This window comes from Apus apus, chromosome 15, assembly GCF_020740795.1.
Source record: "Apus apus isolate bApuApu2 chromosome 15, bApuApu2.pri.cur, whole genome shotgun sequence".
NCBI classification, from domain to species: Eukaryota; Metazoa; Chordata; class Aves; order Apodiformes; family Apodidae; genus Apus; species Apus apus.
In genome coordinates, this window is record NC_067296.1 from 4,297,936 (window position 1) to 4,322,858 (window position 24,923).

The 24,923-nt window shown below is 39.8% G+C and overlaps 1 protein-coding gene across 2 annotated transcripts in view; it reads left to right on the forward strand.

Moving 5' to 3' along the window:
* Positions 1-1,426: 1,426 nt before the first annotated feature.
* DHX35 (DEAH-box helicase 35) overlaps positions 1,427-24,923 on the forward strand; it is a 30,202-nt gene continuing 6,705 nt past the window's right edge. For both annotated transcript variants that reach the window (XM_051633260.1, XM_051633261.1), the window contains exons 1-20: positions 1,427-1,472; positions 3,507-3,640; positions 3,996-4,088; positions 4,905-4,982; positions 7,213-7,317; positions 8,530-8,591; positions 9,196-9,265; positions 9,773-9,832; positions 11,543-11,655; positions 11,960-12,056; positions 12,774-12,932; positions 14,161-14,371; positions 15,268-15,392; positions 16,150-16,204; positions 21,164-21,259; positions 21,653-21,747; positions 22,293-22,370; positions 23,399-23,528; positions 24,220-24,301; positions 24,851-24,922. In XM_051633260.1, coding sequence (XP_051489220.1) covers positions 1,433-1,472; positions 3,507-3,640; positions 3,996-4,088; positions 4,905-4,982; positions 7,213-7,317; positions 8,530-8,591; positions 9,196-9,265; positions 9,773-9,832; positions 11,543-11,655; positions 11,960-12,056; positions 12,774-12,932; positions 14,161-14,371; positions 15,268-15,392; positions 16,150-16,204; positions 21,164-21,259; positions 21,653-21,747; positions 22,293-22,370; positions 23,399-23,528; positions 24,220-24,301; positions 24,851-24,922 — 1,955 coding nt within the window. In that variant the 5' untranslated portion in view covers positions 1,427-1,432. The remainder of the gene's footprint in view (positions 1,473-3,506; positions 3,641-3,995; positions 4,089-4,904; positions 4,983-7,212; positions 7,318-8,529; positions 8,592-9,195; positions 9,266-9,772; positions 9,833-11,542; positions 11,656-11,959; positions 12,057-12,773; positions 12,933-14,160; positions 14,372-15,267; positions 15,393-16,149; positions 16,205-21,163; positions 21,260-21,652; positions 21,748-22,292; positions 22,371-23,398; positions 23,529-24,219; positions 24,302-24,850; position 24,923) is intronic.

The window sequence follows — 24,923 nt, forward strand, 5'->3', positions numbered from 1 at the left end:
CTCAGGTATATGCTTGTCTAAGTGTCTTGTGGGTTCTGGGCTTCAAAGGAGAAGGTTAAAACTTCACTAAACGTCAGTGGGACAACATTAAATGGAACATGTTGAACTCACAAGAACAACCTTTATGGAGAATGCAATCATGTGCTGATTAGGATAGAACTTATCTGTGCCTTTTCTTCTGCACTTGCAATCATGAAAACGTAACAGTTCTGAATCACCTAATCTGTAAATCAACAGATTTCCCTCTCTTCACTTTCCTCCAGATGTAAAGAAGTTTGAAATACGCATTTTTATTCTTAAGTATATTTTCCATAAACACACACAAAAAATTTACAATGTTGTAGTATATGCAAAATTTTGTTTGTACAATCTTATTTTCAAAATAATACCTGTATGTTTTCCTGAAATGTAAGTTTTCCACTTTGTTGTTCACCTCATCACTTTTATAGGCAACTCTTTGCATGAGCCACCTGTAGGGCTTTTTCTTGACAGTTGATAATACATTGAGGATACAACACACTTGATAGAGTGGACTTAATCTGAAAAGTAGATTGTACTAGTACAAAGTTCTAGCTAGAATTTTAAGAATGTCTGTAATTATAACAGAATAACCTTTTTTTTTCCCAGTGGCAAGTTAGAGACTTAGAATAAGAGGTGAGTGTGGAGTGCAGCCTGTGTCCAGCACCACAACCACACAACCAACACCTCACCTTATTACTGAAAAATGAGAATGATAAAAATGAATATGCAATATTTTTTTTTTCCCCATAAGCATGAAGTTTTGATATTTCTGAATTTACTAGAAGCTGGGTTTTGTGCCTTTTTTTTTTTTTTTCATTCCAGCCTATACTTAGCTCGAAGTCTACATCAAATTTGATTCAGTAATAATTTTAGTGGCTCTGGTAGGGGCCCACTGGATCTGTTAACTGTTATTCTCTTTCTAGTCCTTCAGCTGCTGGTGGGACATGCAGCACGTGAGGCCTTGGTGTGAAGGCAAGCAATGAGCTTCACGACAGAGACAAGGATTTTTTGGTGGCCATCGTTCAATCCCGTTAAACCCTAAATTCTCCCCGGGTCACACACTTCACGTTACTAACAGGGAGCACTCCACGGGCGGGCTGTACATCACCCTTTTTCTTCCAGCTTGGGAGACCAGGGGGTTGGTTTGGGTGAACGAGACCCCCTGGGGTTCCTCAGCAGCATCGCTTTTTAACACCACGGCGCTCACGCTCGGCGTTATGAGCCGGGAGCCGGGTTTTTTTTGCCGTTAAAACAGGACAAAGCCCAAAGCTGCGGCAGCCCAGGCAGCCGCCGCGCCCGGGCAGGCAGGCCCTGCCGCCCGCCCTCGGGCCCCGCTCGGTCGCCACGGCAACGGCCCGCTGGTCACGTGGGCCCCGCCGCCGCTCGCTTCCGCTTGCCCCCTCACCCCAAGATGGCGGCGCCCGCGGGGCCGGTGAAGTTTTGGAAGCCGGGTGAGGGGCCGCGGGGCCGGGGCGGTGGGGACGCGTGCCACAGCCCCTTCCCGGGCTGCCTGCGGCGGGCCCCGGGGCTCCCTCCCCTCTCCCGGCGCGGCCCGCGGCTGCTCGGGGGTCGCACGGGCTTCAGGCGCTGAGGGGAGAGGAGAAACGCGCTGTCCCGCCGGGGCTGGCGGGGTCTCTCAGCCGGTACCCGGGGTGGCAGGGGAGGGGACGGAGCCCCCGCTCAGCCCGTGAGGCGGGAGTGGAGGTGTGGTGGAGGTGGAGTGGCTGGAGGAACGCCTAGGGGAGCCCCGATCAGTTTAACCGAGGGGTGCGGGAAGTCCTGCCCCCGCGGGGCAGAGCCCCAGGCGCCGCACAGAGGGCTGAGGGGATCCTGGGGTCCTGTGGGCAGCGAGCTGAGCCTGAGCCCTTGATGGCAGCAGAGAAGGTCACCCGCGTCCCGGGCTGCCCGGGGGAGAGCGTTGCTGTGGGGGTGAGGGCGGTGAGCCTTCCCCTCAGCGCTGGGAGGGCCATGACGGGGTGGTCTGAGGGCTCCCCAGCACCAGGGCTGAGGCAGGTCCGCACAGTGAGGTGCCACAGAGGTGGCGGAGAGATGTGAGGATGCGACAGGCAAGGGGAGGCTGGGGGAGCTGGGACTGTGCAGCCTGGAGATGAGGAATTGCAGGAGGTTCTTTTCGAAGTATATAAATACCTGATGGGGGGGGGGGGGGGTGTGTGTGAAGAAGATGGGGCCAGACTCTTCTTGGTAGTGCCTCTTGACAGTACAAGAGGTCATGGGCACGAGTTGGGATACGAAAAAGTCAGCTTACACATCAGAAAAACCTTTTCTATTGTGGGTTCTGGAGCAAGCAGTCATGTAGGTTGGGGTGTCTCCAACCCAACTGAACAAGGTCTGGAGCAGCCTGCTCTAGGGGCCGTGTGGTGTTGGGCTAGAAGGTCTCAAGAGATCTCTCCCAGCCACTGCTGTGCTGTGACTCTGAGATTGTTCCCTTGGGCTTTGGGCAGTTTTTTACCTTCCGACTCGCTTATCCCAAAGTGGAGTGTAGTGGGTATGATGTTGGTAATTTTTAAAAAATTGGTCACTGCATTGTGCTGTGCTGTGGTTTGCAAAGCTGTTCCACAGTCAAGATTAGTTTATCAAAGAAAATCAGTGGGTGATGAGAAGCAATATCTGTTAACTTGGCTGATTTGTCCAGATCCAGGTATTCAAGTCCCTGGTTCTTAACTTCCCTGTCTGTCCTAGGGAGTGAACAGTGGAATAATTGCCAATCACTCTTAAAATTGGATCTATTTGCTATAAAAGTTGCTTGGCAGCTTTGAATGGGGAGTAACTGTTTTTAAACAGTGGAGAAAGTGGGAACAGCCCAAGCAAGCAAATCCTTCAAAACAGGAATCCTTCTCTTTGCTCTCTTTCCCAGTTGACTCTGCAGCTGGAGATTATTAGTGAGATGAGTTTTTGTTTCTAATTCACTTGCATGACTCAGCATTTTTGATCTTCAATAGTTTTATGGTGACCTGCAGCAGAAATAAATTGAGTTTCGGTTGCTGAGGTAAATTCAGGTCTGAAGTGACAAATCTCATTAGCAGACAAGGTTTAATCTTTATAGAGTTGATGTTAGTCAAGAGAAGTTCTGTTACAAGGCTGACAGCCTAGCTTATAATCCATGGTCATACTTCTGAGAAAGATGTTGAATATAAATCTGAACTGTTGCACAGAAAAAGAAGAAAATTCCCAAGATATTGCTGTATATTTTTCCTATGTTTTTTTTTTCCTCCTTTATCTTTTAAAAATTAAAATACTTACATTGGATTTTTTTTTAACCAGCAGGAGACACATATTTTATTAGGAAGAATTTCTACATGTTTACTGTTAGTTAATATGTGGATTATTTTCATAGAAAAGTTAGTCTTTTGCTATATGCTGGTACCCATAATTCCTCCTGGTGAGGAACACATTTATTTTGGTTGTGTTGTGATACACTAGGCAGAAAGTGTGTTCTCCCAGTTTAATTAACTTATGTCATCTAGGCACGGAGGGTCCTGGTGTCAGTGTCTCAGAGGAGAGACAGAGTCCTGCTGAGAGCAGTGGCATAACCATCATCTATAATCCTTATGCTTCCCTTTCTATTGAGCAACAAAGACAAAAGCTGCCTGTTTTTAAGGTACAGAAGTTTATTTTTTTGGTATGTTGAATCTGTTGCATGGTATCTGGCTTTTTTTGGAAAGAGCAGTATAGAATCACTTCACAACATCAAACAATGGTTTTATGACCTTGCTATCTTGGAATTGATGGTCCTGTTTGACAGCTGTTACTGACAGTTTTACAGGCTTTGTAGATTTATGTTAATCACTATGTGTTTTGCATGTAATTTATAGATTTTAATGAACTATTTAGCTTTTGGCATTAAACTCCATGTAAAATGAATGTACTATTTCTGTTAGATATGTAAATATTGTCATTTTAATTGTTTTTTTCCTACACATTTGTTCTTCATACTTAAATGTCTTCTTTTTCAGCTAAGAAATCACATACTTTATCTAGTGGAGAACTATCAGACTCTGGTGATTGTTGGGGAAACAGGTTGTGGGAAATCAACGCAGATTCCACAAGTAAGTGTCTGTTTAAGTTGACAGAATTGGGTATTTCTTCAGGGTTTTGTGCATGAAATGTGAAAACAGCAACCCAGATCTGTGCTGTGAGAATGGAACTCCCTTGTGCTCATGAGTGTGACCAAGAGGAGAAGAAGATAAGGCTTCATAGTAGATAGCAAGAGGTACCTGTGATATAAAACCTTCTTCCACTACAGGAAAGGACCAGACACAACAAATAAGTTTATGCTGGTACAAATAGTAGCCACTGTGCCATAGCAGGTGTTTATTACTCTCTCAGAATCATGTTTCTAATCCTGTTGAGTATATGTTTTTAAGAAGGAAAAAAGATACACTTTTCTTCGGAGCTTACTTCTTGGAGATTTTTGGAATGTTGTATATTTTTGTGGCCTTGTAAAATTGCCTCATTTGTGGCTGGAATGAAAAAATCCTGAGAATTAGAAGCCTATTGTTGATTTTAAGTGACAGTGAATGTCATGTGCTTCAGTGTGAGTGCAGGGCTTGTGCTGCTTAGCTTTTTTTTGTTTTGTTTTAAAAAGGTTATAAAATAAAGAAAAGAAATTAACTAGTTCAAAAGTACCTGAGAGACAAATAACTGCTCTTGGATGATTTCTGAAAGCTTATGTGCCTGTGTTGTGCTATATTGGTTATAACGGTGAGATTAGCAAGGCACAAAATCTCCAAGTAGCTGATTTGCCCAAGGTCATGCATCAGTTAGTGTTAGAACTAGGAAAAAGCACATAGTGCAGAGAGCTAACACCTTGCTGGAATCACACCATGGCCAATTAGTTTCTCTTCCCCAATATTTGATTGCAGTACCTGGCAGAAGCTGGCTGGACAGCTGAAGGAAGAGTTGTTGGAGTGACACAACCTCGTCGAGTTGCTGCTGTTTCAGTGAGTTTGTCCATGTCCAAATTTTCCCTGTTTGTTTTCATTATAACCTCTAGCTTATTGGCAGGTTTAGCTGAATTGCAGGAATCACAACTCCCTGAGCTCCTGAATTAGTAGATGTTCCTGCTTATCTTCCCTCAGAATTGCTGGTACTGTGCACTTAATTCAACCCGATGAGTAGGTCTTGCCAAAGATTCCAAGTCCAGAATTGCAGATGTAGAAGCTTTGAAATAAAATTGCATTGGTCAGCAGAGCTGTGTACAGAAGTTAGGGCTGTGCAGGGATGAGCTAGGATTGACTCTGGACTAGAACTGTGCTTGTGTGACCCTTAATTTCTTTCCCAAAGCAAAGCAGTAATGTAAACCTGTGTTTAGTAACATGGTCAGTGGAAGGAGGAGGAGGTTGTATACATCTTTCTAGCAATTCATACCTAGTTTTATTGAACCTTTTTTTCTGTGGATTTTTTGTGTTGTTGTTGTTGGGGTTTTTTTGTGTTTCCCCATGTAAGAGTGTTGGGGAAAAGAGAAACAATTTTATTGTGAGAAATCTTTTTATATAGATACTATGTGTAGGAGTGCATAACATCAGGTAGATATGAGAGGAAGAAGAGGGAATGCTGAGGGCAAAAGCTTACACTCCCTGGTAACAGTCTGTACAGAAAGCAGCCAGTGCTCCTTGTCTTTGTATCTGGTGCCAAACACTGACTTGGTGGGCTGAAGTTTTTGCTGCAGCATCCTTTTTGTACAGAAAACTGAGGTGCCATCTCGTTATCCTCATTTTGCCTCTTTACAAACAGTATTAAACTACGTGCAGCAAAACAGCTTGTGCCTCTGGTAAACATGTAGCAGACTAAACAGCTGTACAAGTTGCTGTTTCTTCTCATCCAGTATTCTTTGACCAGATCCAGCATGGTTAAGGTAACAGTCTCTAGCAGTGATCTGCATCCTGTGCTTTGGGAAGCCTGCCTGCAGTGTCCTCCCTTTTCTCCTTCACAGGGATCCAGCTGACAGTGCACGGTTCCTCAGGAGATGTTGCATATACTGCAATGATTTCTCATTACAAACTTGTTTCTCTTTTCCCTTTGAAGTTTTAACACATTTTGCTTTAGCCTAAAATAAAAAGATGACTCAATTAGGGCTTAGTATATAGACACAGCCGGATTTTTCCTCAAGAATGTTATTGCAAACTGCCACTGTATGGCTGTTGCAGGGAGATGGGAGGTACAGTTGATGATTTACTGCTTTGTCTTGAATTGAAAGTGATCTTTGATTTTAATTGCTGCATTTATCTGCTTTCCCAGCTATAGTATGGGGGTTGTCAGAAGTAAAGATGGGTAGTTGCAGAGCCATAAGGCATAGTTTAGAAATTCCTGAACTTCTGCTTGCTTTATTCAGACTGACAATTAGCCTGAATGCTGGGGCTGAAAGTAGTGGAGTGATAAGATTTCAAGTGAAATAATGAATTCACTGCCTGTTTTGAATGTCACTCGACTGACAGTAGCTTCCTCTTGGAATTCTACTAGAACTACTGTAGGTGCTGTGGAGTTTTACTGTGTCTTTAACTACTGTATGTCTTTGTAACTTGCTGAGACCATGGCCTGATTATATTTCATGTTCTACAGAGTAGGTCTGAATAACTCAAGATTTTTAGCTAAAGGCCCTAGCGTAGTACTGTCCCCAAAATTGTTCTTCTATTAATTATTTTGCTGGTTCTGTCTCTTTTCTGAATAGAAGATTCTTCATTAAGAAAAGTAGCATTTTATTTTTTAAAGAAGTCTGAATAAGTTCAGGGACAGAGGATCTTAACTGCTAACTCTTTTCTGCATGCCATATACCTGTGATCTTTACCTTTTTCCATGGCAACTGTGTTCTTAAATTGCACTCTTAGAATTGCTGGTAAGTGGACCTTCCCCAGCATTGTCACTGGTTAAGTGACTGCCTGTGTAGGTCTGTCAGAGTACTTATCCCAGAAAGATACCTCTGTAGCTTTCCTGAGTAGCAGCAGTGTGAAGTAGGATTATTCAGTTACACTACAGCATTTTAGAAGTTTTTACCACTTGTATGTTTAGTATGTGCTGTTATCTCAGAATTTTGTATTTGAATGAGAGCAAATAATTCTTTGGAAGCACTACCACTCTTCCTGTTTGGATGCCAGTTCTCTATGGACAAAATAATGATCCAATCAAGAGGTGTCCTGTGAGCTGTCTCTTGTTTATAACAATCTCTTTGCTCAGGTTGCAGGCCGAGTTGCTGATGAAAGAGGTGCAGTGTTGGGGCATGAAGTTGGATATTGTATCCGGTTTGATGACTGCACGGATCCTCATGCTACAAGAATTAAGGTGAAACATGGACTGGAGGTGGTTACTCTAAAGGGTTAGCTGAAAGTTTTTTTGCAAAATACATGAGGACCTTGTGATGGCCAGAAAAGAGACTAGGTAGCATTTAATTTTTTCAGGTGGGTGCTCCAAAAGTGTGCTTGAAGTGGCTGTGACTGTTAAAATCTTAATTAAAAAAATAAATGTTCTGGCAGCCACCATTTTAAAACTGAAGGAGATTTTCAAGGTGAGTATGGCCAGAGGCTGGTGCAGTGCTAGTGGGACGTGATATGTCACTCAAAGTCGTGGTGAAAGGCTGCAGTGAATCACAGCTAAAATATCCTCACCACCTTATAAATAGATTCTGATTAAAAGTGCAGATAAAACATAAGATGATTAGGCTAACTGAGAATAATTTGAGTGGATTAAATAGCAAGCTTTGCAGCTGTTCTTTAGTACTGTGAGCAGTATTAATCTTGCTTGTGTTGCTACAGATGAGAGTTTAGTTATGCTGGAATAGCAATGATGATGAATGAGACAATTGACTTTTTGATTTTTTTTCTGTGGCCCTTTAAAGTGAAAGAAATTTAAATGTTTGTTCATTAAATGCAGCTGAAATGTTTTCTTTAATGTGATGACTAATATTTTGCAGTTAGAAATTTGGAGCTTTTTACCTTGCACACCAATTCTTGCCTAGTTTAAGGCCACAGTTGGAGTCCCAGGTCAAAATACTGTTTGATGGCTTCATAAAACTGTAGGGTTTCCACTGGCTAGAAGGAAGAAACCCTTAAATTAAACTGTTGGATTTTGTTGAAATGTTAAGGTTTGTGTTCTGGTCAGAAGTGTGTGATAGATACCAAGTAGTCCTCTTTGAGAAGGTCAAGACTAAATTGACAAACAGGATGTTACTGGTGGTTCAGATGTAACCACATTACAGACAATGCTGAAAAAAGCTTCTATTGCCATCTTTCAGTGTTGCTAATCTGTTTGTTAACTAATTAAAATAATTATATTGGTTATAAAGCAACCACTCTGTTTGTCTCTGGGTTAACACTCAGAAGCACATATTTGGCTTCCATAGCTGAAAATGTATCAATTTAATAGGTCATTACAAAATTAAAGGCAAGGAAAAATTCAGGCAAAAACCTAGAAAATAGTCTTTAAAAAAATTCATGTGGGTAATCAAGACTGCCTGGTAGGGTGATAGTTTTATATTTCTCTTTGCATCACCTCTAGTTTCTAACTGATGGCATGTTGGTGAGGGAGATGATGGCTGATCCTTTATTGACAAGATACAGGTAAGGAAACACAGAATGAATGCATGCTGCAGGGTAATTTAGTAAACAACTGCATTTCTTTAGACTGAGATATTATAAGTATTATATACCAAAAGATGTGAACGTTATTTTACAGGTTTGACTTGTTTATGTTAAAAGACTTGGAAAATCAGTTGGTCATTGCAGCACCAACCACGGCAGGATTTGGTACTGTGGCTGTGGAAGAAAAGCTAAATGGGCCTCATGGAATCTGAATTGCTTCATTTACTAGTTTTAAATTAACTTCTTCTTTCCAATGCTAATCAAATAAATAAAAAACAAACACAGGCTATTCTGGTATCCAGAAAACTGGTGCAGTACAGTAAAGACACACCTTTTTTCTTCTACCCCTTCTACAAGTTGGCCTGAATAAAGAACAGTGTGTATGAACCACGTGGTGTTAGCAGCGTTTTTTTCTCCCTAATTCTTTGCTGCACTTTTTTGAACTTCTACAGTTTTCTAAGTGGATGTAAGTAGTAGAAGTCCAACAGCAGATTTCAAAGAATGTTTGTTATAGAAGACAGGAAGACACCAGTTCCAGGTTCAATCAAACCATTTCTGAAATCTCATTGTGCTTTATTCACAGTGTCCTTATGCTGGATGAAGCCCATGAGAGGACTCTCTATACAGATATTGCAATTGGCTTACTAAAAAAGGTTTGGTTTTTTAATGTTCTCTGTAACCATTTTCATTTTCATCCTTTTTTGTTAAAAATGTTGGTGAACCCATTTGAGAGAGGGTGGTTTCTAGCTCTTCGTTTATGCTACAGCCTGTTGTACATACCCAACTATTTACTTGAGACATCTGACTCTTGGGGTCCTCTGTGGCCTCCCCCAGATGGTGAAATGTCTCCTTAGATGGTACTAGCAAACAGATATTGTTCATTCTGCTGCTGCTGATTATGTGAAGTGATCTGACAGGGGGTTGTTGTTGGCACCCACCAGAAATTAAGGGTAAATTATAATGATTACAGATTGACTACTCTTAAAATGTGCATCTAGAACTCCAACCAGTCATCAGGTTGTTAGATGTGTGGGTTGATATTGGTGCTTCCGTTCATCAGCTGTCTTGTAGTTTCAAAGTAATCTGGACGCTCTAAAACTTAGTTCTAACCTAATATTTTAGAAGATAGTTCTTACTTTTGTTCCTGGTCTCTATCCTAGGTTCAAAAGAAGCGTGGGGATCTTCGGCTGATTGTGGCTTCAGCCACCTTGGATGCAGAGGTATAGCTCAGAGATTTGGTTTGAAATGAGATGACCTTAAGTGGCAGTTTCTTTTCTGTTTATATATAGATCATTCTCTGTGCTGCTTGCTTCTTGTGAAGCTTTTATGCTCTTTGGTGAAGAAGAGAGGAAAGAGAACAGGAAAAAAAATCTGCTGTAGTTAAGTTGCTGTGTTTGGTTTTCATTTTGTATTAGTAAGCTTTTTCGGAAGTGAATTTAAATATTAATCTGATTTTCATTTAATTATGCCTTTTTTTCTCTTATTGATACTGTTATCTTGGCTTAATCTGGTCTAGTAAGAGACATTGTCAGCAAAGCAAAGCTGAACCAATAAACCAATAATTTGAGGCAACCATAGACGAGTAAAAATAAGTAATAAATGAATAGATTTAATTTCAGTGAGATCTTGCTAGTCCCCTGATTGACATGTGGGCTGTGGAAACTTATGTAACTTACTAAAAAGGTTGTTAATTTAATTTTGAGTGGGCACAGAAGAAATGCTCTACCAGATTAGAGCAGTGTTTAACCCAGCCTGGTGTTCTGTCTGTAGCAGCAGCAACAGTAGTAGATGCTGTTTAGGGAGGGCATGTGAGCCTGCCTGCTGCGGGTCTGTTCCTTTTGAGCTGCTTCAGCATCTGCACAGATCTTGGACAGTACACTCCTGCTGTTTCCTTCTAGTATGTGTTTATGGACCTGCTGTTTTTTAATTTCTTTGAATCTGCTTGATGAAGCTGTAAGACTCCAGGACATCATGTAAGAGCAATTTTCAGAAGTTTGCCATCTGCTATAGAACAAAGTACTTTATTTAATTTACTTTAACCCTCCTAGTTCCAGTGGTATGGGCTTTGTTTTGGGGTTTCTTTGTGTTTCTGAGTTTTTTGTTTTGTTTTGGGGGGTTTTGTGTGATTCTGTTTTTTTTAAACGGTCCCCCCCAAAAAAAACCCTGAACAACACAGTTTTACATTTACTTTATCTGTCACCTTTGATTCTGTAACCCTCATCTGGGTGTCTTCTCAACCCAAGCAGATTCCCAGATTTTTCAGTTCTCAGAAGGCAGCTGCTCCCATCTCCTTTATAATGTTTGTTGCTTTTCTCTTTACTTCTCCTAACTCCACTGTGTCCTTCATGAGATGTGGTGGAGAAAGCTTGCTTGTAGCTCAGCTCAGGTGTACTGAGATTAACTTTGGTGGTAAATATCAAATGCCATAACTCTTGACAGGATGCTGTGCTTTGTTAGTACCTGCACTCCGATGTACTCTGTATATTAGGTAACATCACATTTGCCTTGGCAAATTTTTGACTACTAGAAATCACATGTTTCAAACAGTTTGCAGTTAATGTGAAAATACTAACAGGAGCTTTGAGTTCACTAGCATTGTAGATTCAGTAAAAAAATTGTATTTATGCTTTTCCCAACTGGATTAGCTGGTCTAATTAATTTAACACCTCATTTCAGTCTTTGCTTCTCAAAGTAATAAATAGGCAAGACAGTGTATTTGTACTAAATACCTGAATCTCAGGCAGAATGGAAGGCAACGAAATCATACTTTAAAATTTGTTAAATAGGAACTTTCTCAAAATACTGTCAAATTTCTCAGGAAAACACCCAAATAGTAGTAATTAAACTTTGTTATGTCTTTAGGTTTCTCCTTCAATCCTTTCAAGTATCAAACTGGAAGTGTGTGTTTGTTTGTTTTTATTTTTATGTAGAAATTCAGGGATTTCTTTAATCAAAACGATACTGGTGACCCCAGCAAAGACACCAGTGTGATCCTTACTGTAGAGGGGAGAACATTTCCAGTGGACATCTTTTACATACAGAGGTGAGTTGCTGTGTGCTCTTGTCAGCAGTCATAAGGAGAGTGTGCAACTGTTGCATCATTTTGTAACATTCAATTTGGGAAACATCTGGATGTTACTTAGAGCCATGTACATGTTTTTAAGCTTACTCTGGTGCAAAGGAAACAAATGAATTGCTAAAGGCTGATTCTCAAGGTTGCCTCATGAACTAAATTTGGTGTGGCTGAGCTGTGTCCAAAAGCTGGTGCTCTGTTAGTTCCTCTTAGAAGTCAGGAGTCTGTTCTCTATTTTTCTGCTAATGTCTCTTGTTATTTTCTCTCCCTGTAGCCCTGTTCCAGACTATATAAAATCAACTGTGGAAACGGCAATGAAAATTCACCAGATGGAGAATGATGGTGACATACTGGCATTTTTAACTGGCCAGGTATAGACAGAAGCAATTCTTTTGCTTTACAGCACTGTATGGTGGGCTTTGCAAAACCACCTCAGTCTCCTGCATTCCTTAGCTGGGCTTACTTTAATCTCATTAAAGATGACAAACGTTTCTGCATTGATGGGAGCAGAATGAAGCCAGTCTGAAAGATTTTTAGAAAAAGTAATTATGATCTGGATGTATCAAAGCTAGTGCTGGATGAGAATTTTTCTCATTTAATGCTGTATGCTTTTCAGCCATGTTAATAAGTACAACAGTATGTGGGGTTTTGGTGCTAGTCACACCTACAAAGTTGAGAGTGAATCACCATTAATAGTCAAGGCAAAGGGAATGTTCATTTGTTTAGCTTAACATCTGAAGTCCTTGACAGAAAAACAAATAGCTGTGAGACAAAAATATACCATTCTTTTCTGCTCTGTTTATATCTGTCAGCTCACTTCTCAGCCAAGAAGAGTAAATGGAAGGTAGTTTATAATTCTTCCAGTGAAGAGCTACCTTGAAAAGCTTCAATAACATCTTGCATGCTTTCAAAATAAGTTCTTCATCTCCGTTATTGATTTGACTTTGAGTGAGTGAATTGGGTATCTGACAAGAATATCTGTTGGAACAATTAGAAGTATATTGAGATATTTTTGTACAGTGGTGACAGCTATGTGATAATAAAATGCAACCTCTCTCATTCTGCCCCCTGCCTTGCTCTGGCTCTAGGAGGAAGTAGAGACTGTTGTTTCTATGCTCATAGAACAGGCTCGGGCCCTTTCTCGCACTGGAATGAAAAAACACCTCCGTGTTCTCCCCATGTATGCTGGGCTGCCTTCTCCTGATCAAATGAAGGTGTTTGAGAGAGTTTCTCACAGTGTCAGGAAGGTAAGGCTGTCTTGTCTTCTAAATTTCTGCCACACAGAAGGGTGTCTGCATTTCACAGAGTGTACATATCATGTTTGTGTCATAAGACTATTGTAAACACTTACCAAGGGAGACTTCCTACGTCTCCTAACACTGCCTGTCAGGTTTCAGACTGTGAACCAGGAGCGTGGTCTTTGGCTTCCCTTTTCATCTCTGATCAGTCCTAGATTCATCATTCCTAACTCTCCTGTCTACCTCATCAACTTCTCAATTTTCAAGAGTCTTTGTAGAACCCTGTGTTTGTCTATGTCTAGTTGCAGCTTCTTACACTCTGAAGTCCTCTGCTTTTACCTGGTTTTATTCCTTTTTGTGATCTAAGTGTCTATGGCTGTTTTCCACCAGTAATAGAAAAGTTAGTGACAGAGTGGGCAAGTGCTAAGTTTTCACCTAAGAAACAAGACAAAACTTGCTTGATTTTAGTAGAAAAAAGCTTTGTTTTGACTTCTGCAAGTCTTGCTCACATATTTAATGTCACAGAACTATATTCTCAGTCATGGTTAGTGCTTTCTGCTTAGGCAAAGCCTGTGTTGGGGCTGAGATGAGCTGACAGAATTGTACAGGAGTGAGTTGTTATTCTTGTGTCTGCTGGAGTCTAACAAGTAAAAGCATTCACCTGGTGTTGGACATAATTGAGAATAAATTCTTCTTTTCTCTCCAGGATATGACATTAGTTGATTACCTTCCAAGATTTACTTTTTTAATTTCAGGTGAAATAAGAATTGAATTTCCCTTTGTCGTCTGGGAACAATTGTTTTTTAATATTTTAGCACACGTATATATCTCTGAACATGGAACATTTAATCTGCTCTGTTCCTCTCCAGTGTTACAGGTAATAGTTTAATAAAACTGCAAGGCAGAAAGAAAATATTTTTGGTTTTCTACATGAGAACACTTGATTTACAGTCAGTTAATGGTTTTCTCTGCAAACACTGCCAAGTTCTTCTTTTATGAAGAGAGAATAAACTTGAATGAGAAAGTGATTGTGAAGCTGTAAAAACTGGCCTTATTGCAAGCTGACAGCTCTTTCTGCTGCATGTCCTTGTCATTTTGAGCTCCAGAGTGTGACTGCTGGAACTAGTGCATCTGAGATCTTTCAAGTGGCTTGGATTTGAGTCCTGATGCTGTGGTGCTTGGCAGTGTAACTGAGACCAGGGGGGTCACAATATTCTCATTGTCTCTCTATCTTTAGGTGATCGTAGCCACCAACATTGCTGAGACCTCCATCACAATTCATGGAATTGCATTTGTAATTGACTGTGGTTTTGTGAAGCTCCGGGCCTATAACCCCAAAACAGCCATCGAATGCCTGGTGGTGGTGCCTGTGTCCAAAGCTTCAGCCAACCAGAGAGCAGGACGTGCGGGACGGAACCGCTCCGGGAAGTGCTACAGACTCTATACAGGTCAGTCATCTGGTGTGTAGGGAAGGGAAACTTGCTGGCACTTCCATTTTGTTGTACAAAAGTCGTTGTAGTGTTAGGTTAAGGAGAACAAAACTGTGGTTTTTCTTTCAGCAACAGATAGAAATTTCCCTTTTATTCCTCTGGCTTATTTAGAAATATATTATTCATATGTGCTGGGTGTTGGAAACTAAATCCTTGTGTGAATCAGAAACACAAATTGAGCAGGGTAGGTACTATGTGATTGTTAGCACTTGCAAACCTGTTAATGCAACTTGCAGAGTGGCATGTCTACTAAGAAGTTTGTTTTTACATGATTTTGGTTTCTGAGGAGTTGCTTCAATTTATAATACCCACCTATGATGCTCTCTTCTGTGACTAAAATCTCCTTTAGGCTGTGAGTCCAGCAGTGGACTCTGGAAATCCTTCAGAAAACTGAGGGAAAACTTTGTGTGGCCTCTGTTTCATAGTACTCTGGTACTGAAAGCATGCTGGTTTTAAACTTTTCCTTGCCTCTTATTTAAAAAAAAAATGCTTTTCTGTAGTATTGCACACTGCCTTTTATTTTTTGATAAAAATATCAAACCAGAAGAGAAAGCATTTCCAGATTTCTGTGAAGAACTTTTAACATTTCAAATTGAAGTGTAGATGGGTCAACTACCGAGTCGTGCTAATTCCAAAGCAGTAGCCAAACTGCAGCCAAAACCACTGAATTTTCTGTTTAAAACTATCCTGAAATCAGTAATTGGAGAAAGACAATCTTGGAGTTGAGTCCTTCTAACACCTATTAAGTATTATACTTGATAATTTTAACTTGAAGTGCGTATGATTCTACCACGTTGATTGCATACAGTGAGGTGGAGCCCAGGCACCAAGAGCTTTGTTTTCTCCCACCACAGAGGAGGACTTTGAGAAGTTGCCCAAGTCAACAGTTCCTGAGATGCAGCGCAGTAACCTTGCACCTGTCATCTTGCAGCTGAAGGCTTTGGGAATTGACAACGTGCTCAGGTTCCCCTTCCTTTCGGTGAGTCCCAGGCTGTAAAGTCTGTCACCCTTCTGTAGTGTGAAGAAGGATCACAAGATGACTTGTTGATAACCCACGGAGCCATTGACCAGTAACCACCGCCTGGTTAATTTGGAAAGCATAACTCGTTGTTCACTATCAGTCAGCAAAGTACAGTTTTGGGAATCAACTAGTGCAAGTAATGTGTGTGACAACTTAGAAACAACAGCTGCTGGTGCTGTAGAGTTTGCTGTTAGGAGTGTTGATAAAGGCCTAGAAAGACACACTCCTGAGATTTTGCAAAACTGTAATAATAGTCGCTTTGCACTGAATTTATTAGCAAATATGAAAAAAAAATGGTATCTACAGAAGTAAACCTTTGCTTGTCAGTCTTGTTAAAAGGAGCAGTACCAGTTTTAGACGTGCTTTCTGCATAGTTTCTAGCTAGTCTTGTATTGATGTGAAAAATAAGTATGGTGATGTTGCAAGAGAAAGTTAAGTTACTGTTCTGATCCTCACTGGCATCTCTGTGTGCAAAGCAAGCATGCCTCTTCTAGCTCAGATCTTGAGAGCATCCTAGTGGTGATGCTGAGCCTGGGAGGTGGTTTGGTCATGGAAGAGTTATAGGAAGAGCCTGAGGGCTCTTTCTTCGTTCAGCATAAGTAGAAGTTAGATGGATAGAACTTCAGGATTTTGCCAAAGTGGAAGATAAAAGAATTTCTGCGAAAACCTGTGTTCTATGATGATAAGTTTAAACAATGCACTTTTTTCTTCACAGCCACCTCCTGCACAGTCAATGGTGCAAGCTTTAGAGTTGCTGTATGCTTTAGGAGGTGAGAATATTATACTTTGCTTTATTTATAGTTATGTTACAGGAGTTATGAAAAAAACCCTGTTAGTTTGGGTTTGGTGATTGGATGGACATTAGTCAAATCTGCTCTCTCTGCTTTGAGAAAGAGGAAATACAGCCTTGACTGGTGGAAACTTTGTGCTAGTGTGTTTTTAAAGTGTACTTCAGTCTCCTCTGAATTTACTTTATTTTCCTCTGGTTACTTCAGACAGGTAAGGATAATAAAGGCAGCAATAACTTATTGAGAGAAATTGGACATCTAATGCACAGAGTATAAACTACAATTTAGCTGTTTGGTTTGGGCAAATAGGTATCTTAACTCATGTGTGTGTCCTTGCACCTTCATGGGAGGGACCAGCTCTTTGTCCCTGCTGGGACAGGGCTCAGAGGGTGTTGGCTTGGTGCTCTCAGGCAGATCCTCTGTGTTTCTTCAGTCCTTACAGAGTGGTATGAGGGCATAAATGGAATTCAGACACTAATTAGCCATCACACGAGTTAGACACTAGATTTACCTGCACCCAGGTAACAACTTAGATAAGTTGTTAGATACTCAAGTGCTTAGTGTGGTGATCTTTCATTTTGTGCTACTATACCAGTGATGGAAACATGTAGCACTTGCAAGTATAAGCAAAAAAAGTCCAAAGTAAAGTTTTGACATCTCTTTTGAGGTCAGACTGTTGGTAATAACCTTGAATTTAGCAAGCTTAGTATAATTGCTACTTTGTTTATTCCTTGGTCAGTCTTAAAAAGTGTAGTATATCTATTTTAAGTTTTTCTATTAGCGTGTTACATCCCTTAGCTGATCTTGATGAGTGTGCAGGAACTCTGTCTAAACATTTTAATGTTTAAAAAATTGATGGTTGAATTTGGGAGGGGGCTGGAATTAAACCTGACAGAGAGTATGCTTCCTGGTGGCTTAGAAATCAAGTGTCACATCTTAGTTTTCAGACCTTCTCCTTGATACGATTTTGAAGGTATGACTGACAAAAGTTATTAAGAACTAATCTAGTTAAAGTATTAAAATTAAGTTGTAGTTTGTGTCTTTGCTCTGAATGTAGTCTGGCTTATAGCTAAAAGACTACACCTTGTGTAGTGTGGTGCTGTTGATGTTAGTGTTGTTGGTCCTGCAGCTGAGAAAAAGTTCAAGCCTGTAGCAAGTCAAACAGTTCCGATTCTATTAGCTGTGAACACAAGGTGTAACCACTCAAAAAAACAAACAACCTTGATTGTTTCTTAAGGCAGCACATTTCCTCCTGGATGGATTGGAGCTATATTTCTCACACTCAGTGTCTGTGTTTCAGTGCTTCATGCTTTTGAAAGCATAGGGGTGAGCTCATTTGCATGCAGCTGGCAAAGAGAGTCTGCTATAGTTTTAGTGTTGAACTTTCTGGTTATGCACAAATGAACAGTTACACACAAACTTCTAATCAAAAGAAGAAAAAGCTACTCTAACAGACCCCAAAAGCATAATTCAAAGTACTTTTGTACAATAGAGTATCTGGTTTTATTATGTTCTCTGAATTACTCATCACAGCTGATCCTCAAATTCAGTAGAGTTTGAACAACATTCTTAGTGATGTGGTTTAGTTTTAGGTAGTCCTGGAAGGAAGAGGGAGTTGGACTTGATCCCTTTGGGTCCCTTCCAGCATGAGATATTCTCTCTATCTATGATTCCAAATGTGTTCATTTGAGTTTTACTCAATACCTGCTGTTGGATACTTCTAACACTCAAATCACAGTGTAGTAAAGCTTTTATGCACAGTTTTCAATTCCTGTTTGTTGTGGTGAGTGGGATGTCTGATTTTGTTTTTAAGAAGAACTGTTACATTGTTGGCTTTTTGACAGCTGTTTAATCTATGAATGCAACAAATAGAAACGTGACACAAGAACAAATAAACAAAATGAAACTCTGACTTCAACTCAGCGTTTGTAGTTCATTCAAACTTAACAGTATTTGCTCCATAATGTAAATTTAAAGGGAAGGGTAAAAAAGATTGTGTAAGTTTTGGAAGGTTCCAGAGGTTTGTGGCTTTTTCTACATCACTTATAAATGCTGTGTTGTAACTTGTGGCAGTCTGCACTCTTACTGTTCTCATGGAGCTCTGCTCATCCATGCTTTTGCTCTGTGCTGATTCAGTTCCATCTTGCAAACGAGGGTTTCACTTGGAACAAGGACCTTCCTGGTGGCTCAGAAATATGTTGCAAGGATGAATTCACAGCCAAAACCGCCTCAGGGAAATGGAGAGGAAAGGTCAATAAACTGACTTATTTGCTGTTTGATGTTTTGGCAAAAGTGTTATGCTCATGGTGGCTTCAGAGAAAAGTACTGAGCTGTTACTCTGCTGGCTGCCCAGCTTTTGTAGTAAGCAGAGAAGTGCTGATGTTGTTGTTTAAGATGGAAAGAAATGTGTGTGATACACGGATTCACTCTCCAATTTTTGCTGAAGTTTAACATTTTAAGGTGGCTTATTACTGAGATTTGAAATAAGTTGCAGAGGGGAAGCTGGCCAACCATTTGCAGGTGCAATAAGGATTTAATTTCTCTTATGCAAGTAAGAACACATATTTCATAATTTGCATTGTAATGACATGCAAATGTGCCCTGTAGGGTCAGAATCCTAGTGTGCTAGTGTGGAGCCAAGAGAGAAACTGGTGCAGAGCAGATGCTCTTAAGGGTGAGATAATTCTGTTGAATAAACACATCGCTGGCCTTAGACTGATTATTTTGTTTTTAGTGATGCAAACTGATTATATCAAGAGTATCTCTTCTCAGCCTTCTCCTTTGATGCCTCTTTGAAAGCCTGAGTTGTCAGTTGGAGTTAATTTTTTTTTTAAGGATAATGTAGGAGATAAATAAGCAAGTCATAAATGGCTTTATTTTTAGCTTTATTTTGCATCCAAGACTTTGTTGAAGGTTTGTTTTTAAGTTGTCACCCATCAGAAATAACAACTCTAGCTAAGTTTAAATAAAATGTTTTAATCTCTTAGCCTGTCACATACTGGTGGTTGTTACTTGAAACATTTTAGTGACACTGTACTTGAATAAACTCTCTTGAGCATGTTTAATAAATTTTTTTGCAGTATCTTTTTCTAAGTGGAGCTGAAGATCTCTGATTTCAACTATATATATATATATACACACACACACACAATGGTTGCTTCTGAGATTACTGTTCCAAACTTATATTCATTGCAGATCTTTTGTGTATGACATCTGTACACAAGCTGAATATATCCATGCAAAATTGCACAGAAATTTGTTGGATTCAGCAGAAGCCAAATTATTTTGGCTTGATGCACCAGTAGAAAGTTAAAAAGATGACAATTTCTCTTTTTTCCTACTTGGGAACCCAGTTATCTTTCTGTAGATGAGAGTTTATTCTAAGCTATTAATTGTGGTAGCACGTAAACTTCTCATATTGCAGTGGTCAAAGGAAAGCTATCATACATTAATTTTTGCAGTTTATGTGACTTTGTATTTAAATATGTTACTTCATCATTTCACATGAGCTGCCTTTTGTACCTGTTTCTGAGGAAAAAGTTTTGATACTATGTGAAATATCTATTAGGTTTTGTTGAACAGTGCAGGGGTGTGGTGAGTGAATTAATATATTATCATAATAGGTGAGACAGTATCATATCAAATAATAAAGGAAATAAAACCTTGGTAGAGGTATCTTTGGTTTTAGATGTGCTGACATGAGTTATAGGAGTTCTCGTTCCTTGACTTGATTTGTGGTTTTGCTCTGCTCTGTGAAGCTGAAGTACAACTGTGGTTTTTTGCCACCACACAGTTTGACAAATATGTTGATATAATACGTGGGCCTCAGTTGTGTTTCCTCAGTCACTCTGCTGTGGTTATTTATGCAATCTACAGAGCCCCAGAGTCCTGTTACTGGGCTCTAGTTAGTCCCTCCTAGTGTAGCTTTTCTCTTGTGCTCTGCCTCTTGGTCCTACCTCATACATCTTGGCTTACTTGCAGTTTTCTGTTCTCTTAATTCTAACCCTTTGCTGCCTTTTTTAGAGAGCTCTTATTGTCTCCTGGCTCTGTACTCGATTTCTTATTGTTTCCTGTGTCCTCTTGCTGTGGAAATGCTTTTCCACTTAAGTCCTTCTCTGAAATATCAGCATAGATTAGAAGATGACCCAGTGGTTTGCATGGGTAAAACCTCACTGCAGGTGTCTGCCTGTAGGAGGCCACCCAGCTGAAATGGTGAACGTGCAGGTTGCTCAGTGACAACTGGGAATGGAAAAGCAAGCTGGGCTGCCTCTGTCCTGTTCCCTCTTCAGTAAGAACAGCCACAATTGGACCATGGCTGGCAGTTCAGTTATTGATTAGGCAGACTAAACTGTAGAGAGTCTTCATCAGCTCTACATCTCTAGATTATATTAAAGTTAAATTATTTTTCTCCATGACCTAAGCTGATGTCACTCAGAAAAATGACACCCTACCCCACCCCCCAGTGGTGCTTTCTCTTTCTACAATTATGCCTGTTCCATAATTATGCTCTTTTTTAATTCTCATTGGGAGTCCTTCTGTTTCCCATCACCACGAGCAAAGATGTTGCTAAGTACTTTCAAAGGAGATGCATGAGTCTATCAGCTAATAGGCACCCTGGACATCTCATTGACTTTGGCTGCAAGTTTTATAAATTATTGTCAGTAGTCAGTTACGTTTGACAAATGTAACTTTGTCAAAATTAAGAAACTTGTGTGCTTACGTATGCTAAAGAAAATAATAATAATAGCAGTGACCCATAGGAGAGTAAACAAATATTAAGAAATGCATTTAAGCTTAGTTTACTATACATTCAGAAATTCTTAGGTGTATTTGCTATATTTTAGTTCTTAATTCTGCTCTTTAGTACACATTCAATTCCTAAAGAAGACTTTCTGTGCTGCTTTTGCCTGTATCACACCTCAATTTATTCCTTTGCTGCAGGTTTGGATATGCACTGTCGTTTAACAGAGCCTCTTGGCATGAGAATAGCAGAGTTTCCTTTGAATCCTATGTTTGCAAAGATGCTTCTGGAGTCAGGTAGGAGAAGGAAAATCAGGTATTTTTTTCATAGTCTTGTATTGAGGAGAGATTGTTGCCTCTAGTGATTATAGTGTAGTATCAGAAACTTGTTCAACTTGAAACAGACTACGCTTTGTCTTGGAATAGTATTTAGTGAAAAGAATTGGTCAAACTCATGGGCTTCTAATAAATAATCAGTGTAACACATTTAAGACACTGATTCATAAGTCTAACAGATTTGCCTAAAATTCTGCATTAAAAATGTTCACTGTTATACATAAAAAACCCCCAGCAGTTTAGCATATTTAATTCTATAAAAATATATTTTGCTTCTTTTCCTCTTTATTCTGTATGGGGATAAGTGGAATGGAAGAGGATTTTATTTAATGAATTTCTCCACTTACTCCTCAGGAAATTTTGGCTGCTCCCAGGAGATTCTGACAATTGCTGCCATGATGCAGATTCAAAACATCTTTGTGATCCCTCCAAATCAAAAAGCTCAAGCTGTAAGTTCAATCATGTCTCATTTTCTTTTTGGTCATGCCATGTATTTGGATTTCTGCCAAGTATGTTATTGACACCTATTACAGACTGCAAGTCTGTATGAAAATGAAACAAAGACTTTTAACTGCAGGTGTTGGTTGTAGGTAAAAGCAGGAACTGAATAACAGTGGGAACCTTGAGTCTTCTACTAGTGTGAAAAGCCTCCTTATGACAACAAGAAACATCCTCCCCAAACACCCCTTCCTTTCAAGAGGAACAAAAAAGAAAGTATTAGGATGTAGCAAATTCTTTAAAGGTAGCAGGAGTCTAAATTTCACACATCCCTCTCTTGGATTTTGGGAGCTCATTTTGGGTTAATTTTTCTAATTTCAGTTTTAAAAGTGCTCCTGAATATAGGTAGGATAGTAAAATATTGCTGTTGCCAGAGGAACTACCCTGTATGACTTGGATAGTGATAGGAAATATGGAGATGATGGGAAATGAAAGTATTGGATATAATTTTTGCAAAAATCAGCCTACCTATAAAAATACATTTCTTCTTCTCCAGGCCAGGCACCACAGAAAGTTTGCTGTGGAAGAAGGTGATCATCTCACTATGCTTAATGTTTATGAAGCCTTTGTCAAAGTAAGTCAGTTCAAGTGTATGTGGATTTGCAGGAATGGGAAGAACTTGAGGTCCTCAGTTCTGATTCTGGAAGTGCTGGTTATAGCATCCTCAAAGCTGAGAACTTACCAAGTCTGTTGAGTGATAACTCTGCTTTAGAGGGTGATCTATTTTGCCACAGACCTTCTGTATTTCTTGTGAACAGCAAATAGAAATAATTTGGTTTGTGGACAGCATGGAGGTCTTATGGGTAGACAACTGTATTTACAAGGACTCTGGAGCCTAGTAGTCTTTTTTTATAAAATGCCTCATTGATCATCATATCCTCTTTTTCATTTGCCTTATCTACTTACACTAAGGTTTAACACCAATCTTAATACTTCTTTGTGAGCTGAGGTTTTACTTAATGATTTTGAAGTGCTTTGCCTGTTTGGGAAAAGTATATTTTGCTACTATAAAGCACTTCTGTAATAACAGATTTGCAACAGTGTTGATTTGAAGCAGTATGACCATTCAAGTGTTTAAATATGACTTCTCTCTCCCCAGCTCCAAAGCAGTCAGGCACCAAATGAGATTTGGCCCTTTAAATTGAGTATCTTAGAAACAGCAACATGTGGAGGGTTTTGGAGAAAGTGCTGGCTTCTGGAGAAATAGTTCTTTGCATAGAGAAGACCAATGAAAACAGTGTACAGAAAGGTTGTTTACATTTTGAGATTGATAACAGCCTAGTTTATGAGATGTGTGACTGGAGTGACCCATGCTATTCTCTTTCTCCACATGTGAAGAAATGAAGCACATCTGTTTGAAAATACTCCATAGCATTTGTTGTGCTACTGTTTAGAAGCTGTACGAAATGTTTTGTAGTTACTGGCACTAACTACCCTTGCTAGTTGCTGTGTAAATAGGTAACTTTCAGGGAAAACTGCAATAAATAATGGTGCAGGAGAGAGAAGAAAAGTAGAACAAGGCTATGTCGTCCACAAGACATTGGGTTTTATTACACTGATGATATCTTACTGTAATTTTTTTCTGTTCTTCTCACTATACAGCACAGCAAGAGCTCTCAGTGGTGTCAGGAACACTTTCTGAACTACAAAGGGCTTGTTAGAGCTTCTGTTGTAAGAGAGCAGCTGAAAAAGCTCCTCGTCCGCTTTAAAGTGCCAAAGAAGTCCAGTGAAGGTGACATTATTTTTTTACCTGTTGTCCAATACATACTAAAGGTAGTCTCCAGATTGTCACTCTGCTTCCTACTTTTCTCGTAACATTTGGAGTCTTTTCTCCCTGGCCTAAAAATAATGCTAATTAAAACTATACATTTTTCATTAAGATGTCTGCAGAAGAGCATTTTAGCCCACTTCTACATTTAACTCTTAGTCCTGTCTTCATTAGTTAAGCTTTCCAACAGGAAACTATTTATTATATACTTAATGGACAGGTTTACCAAAATAGTTATAAATAGATCACTCTGTTCTCTCTTTTGACTTTTCAAGAAGCCATTTTTCTGGTATGTTGCAAATGATGTGTAGTCACTGGGATCTGATCTCCAGTGGTGCTGTGCATGACTAGTTCTCAGCACTTGTCTCTAACTGCTCTGAAAAACCAGACCTCAATGCTTGGCTGCCACACAAGGCTGCTGTAAGGACTGTGCAGGGATCTATCTGCATGGAGCCTCCATTGGCTGCACTGGTTTTTATGTAGTCATTCTGATTTGCTGTGCAACTGAAGTTAAAAGAGAGCACAGGGTTTGTTGGTCTCGTCTTTGCTGTCAAAGCCTGATGCACTGTGAAAAGTTGTTTGAGATTAATAAGTGGTATTTTAGGGATTTTTGCCATTCCACTGACTCGTTTTACAGAAAAATTCTTCTTTCCAGGTGATCCAGATCCCGTTTTGAGGTGTATAGTTTCTGGATTCTTTGCTAATGCAGCTAAATTCCACTCTACTGGAGCTTACAGGTAAAAACATAACTTTGTTACGACAGTTGCTTAGTTTAAAGCTCCTTTGACTAAATAAATTTAAGTATAATCAACAAACAGCTGCTTCTTTAGACACTTGAAATAAGAAACACATGGTGATTGATTTACTAAATATTTGAAGTTTTGTATTTTCAAATTGTTTCAATGTTTACCTCTTCTCTTTGGCAAATATAAATAATTAAAATGATCAATAATGGGAAGCTGTTGTAATAGTAATTAGCTTGTGTTCATAGGAGCAAGTCCAGTTATAATGCAACCGTGTTGTTGCACTCCCAATGCATTGAATAAGAGCCTGAAATACTCCTTTTTTCATTTAATGTAGATAGAACTCTTTAAGACATTAAATTACCAATTGTCCTTTTGACCAAGCTTGAAGCCTGGTTTCATCTGTTCATTAAATACAAATGTTTTTAATTTGCTCCAGCTCTTTCATTGTTGCCTTTTATTAACATTCTTGCTGGGGATTGAAGGAACCAAGCATTAAGCAATAAATAGATGCACAGTCTGAAATAGTATCTTGCTTTCAAGGACTATTCGTGATGACCATGAACTTCATATCCACCCCACATCAGTGTTGTATGCAGAGAAGCCTCCACGCTGG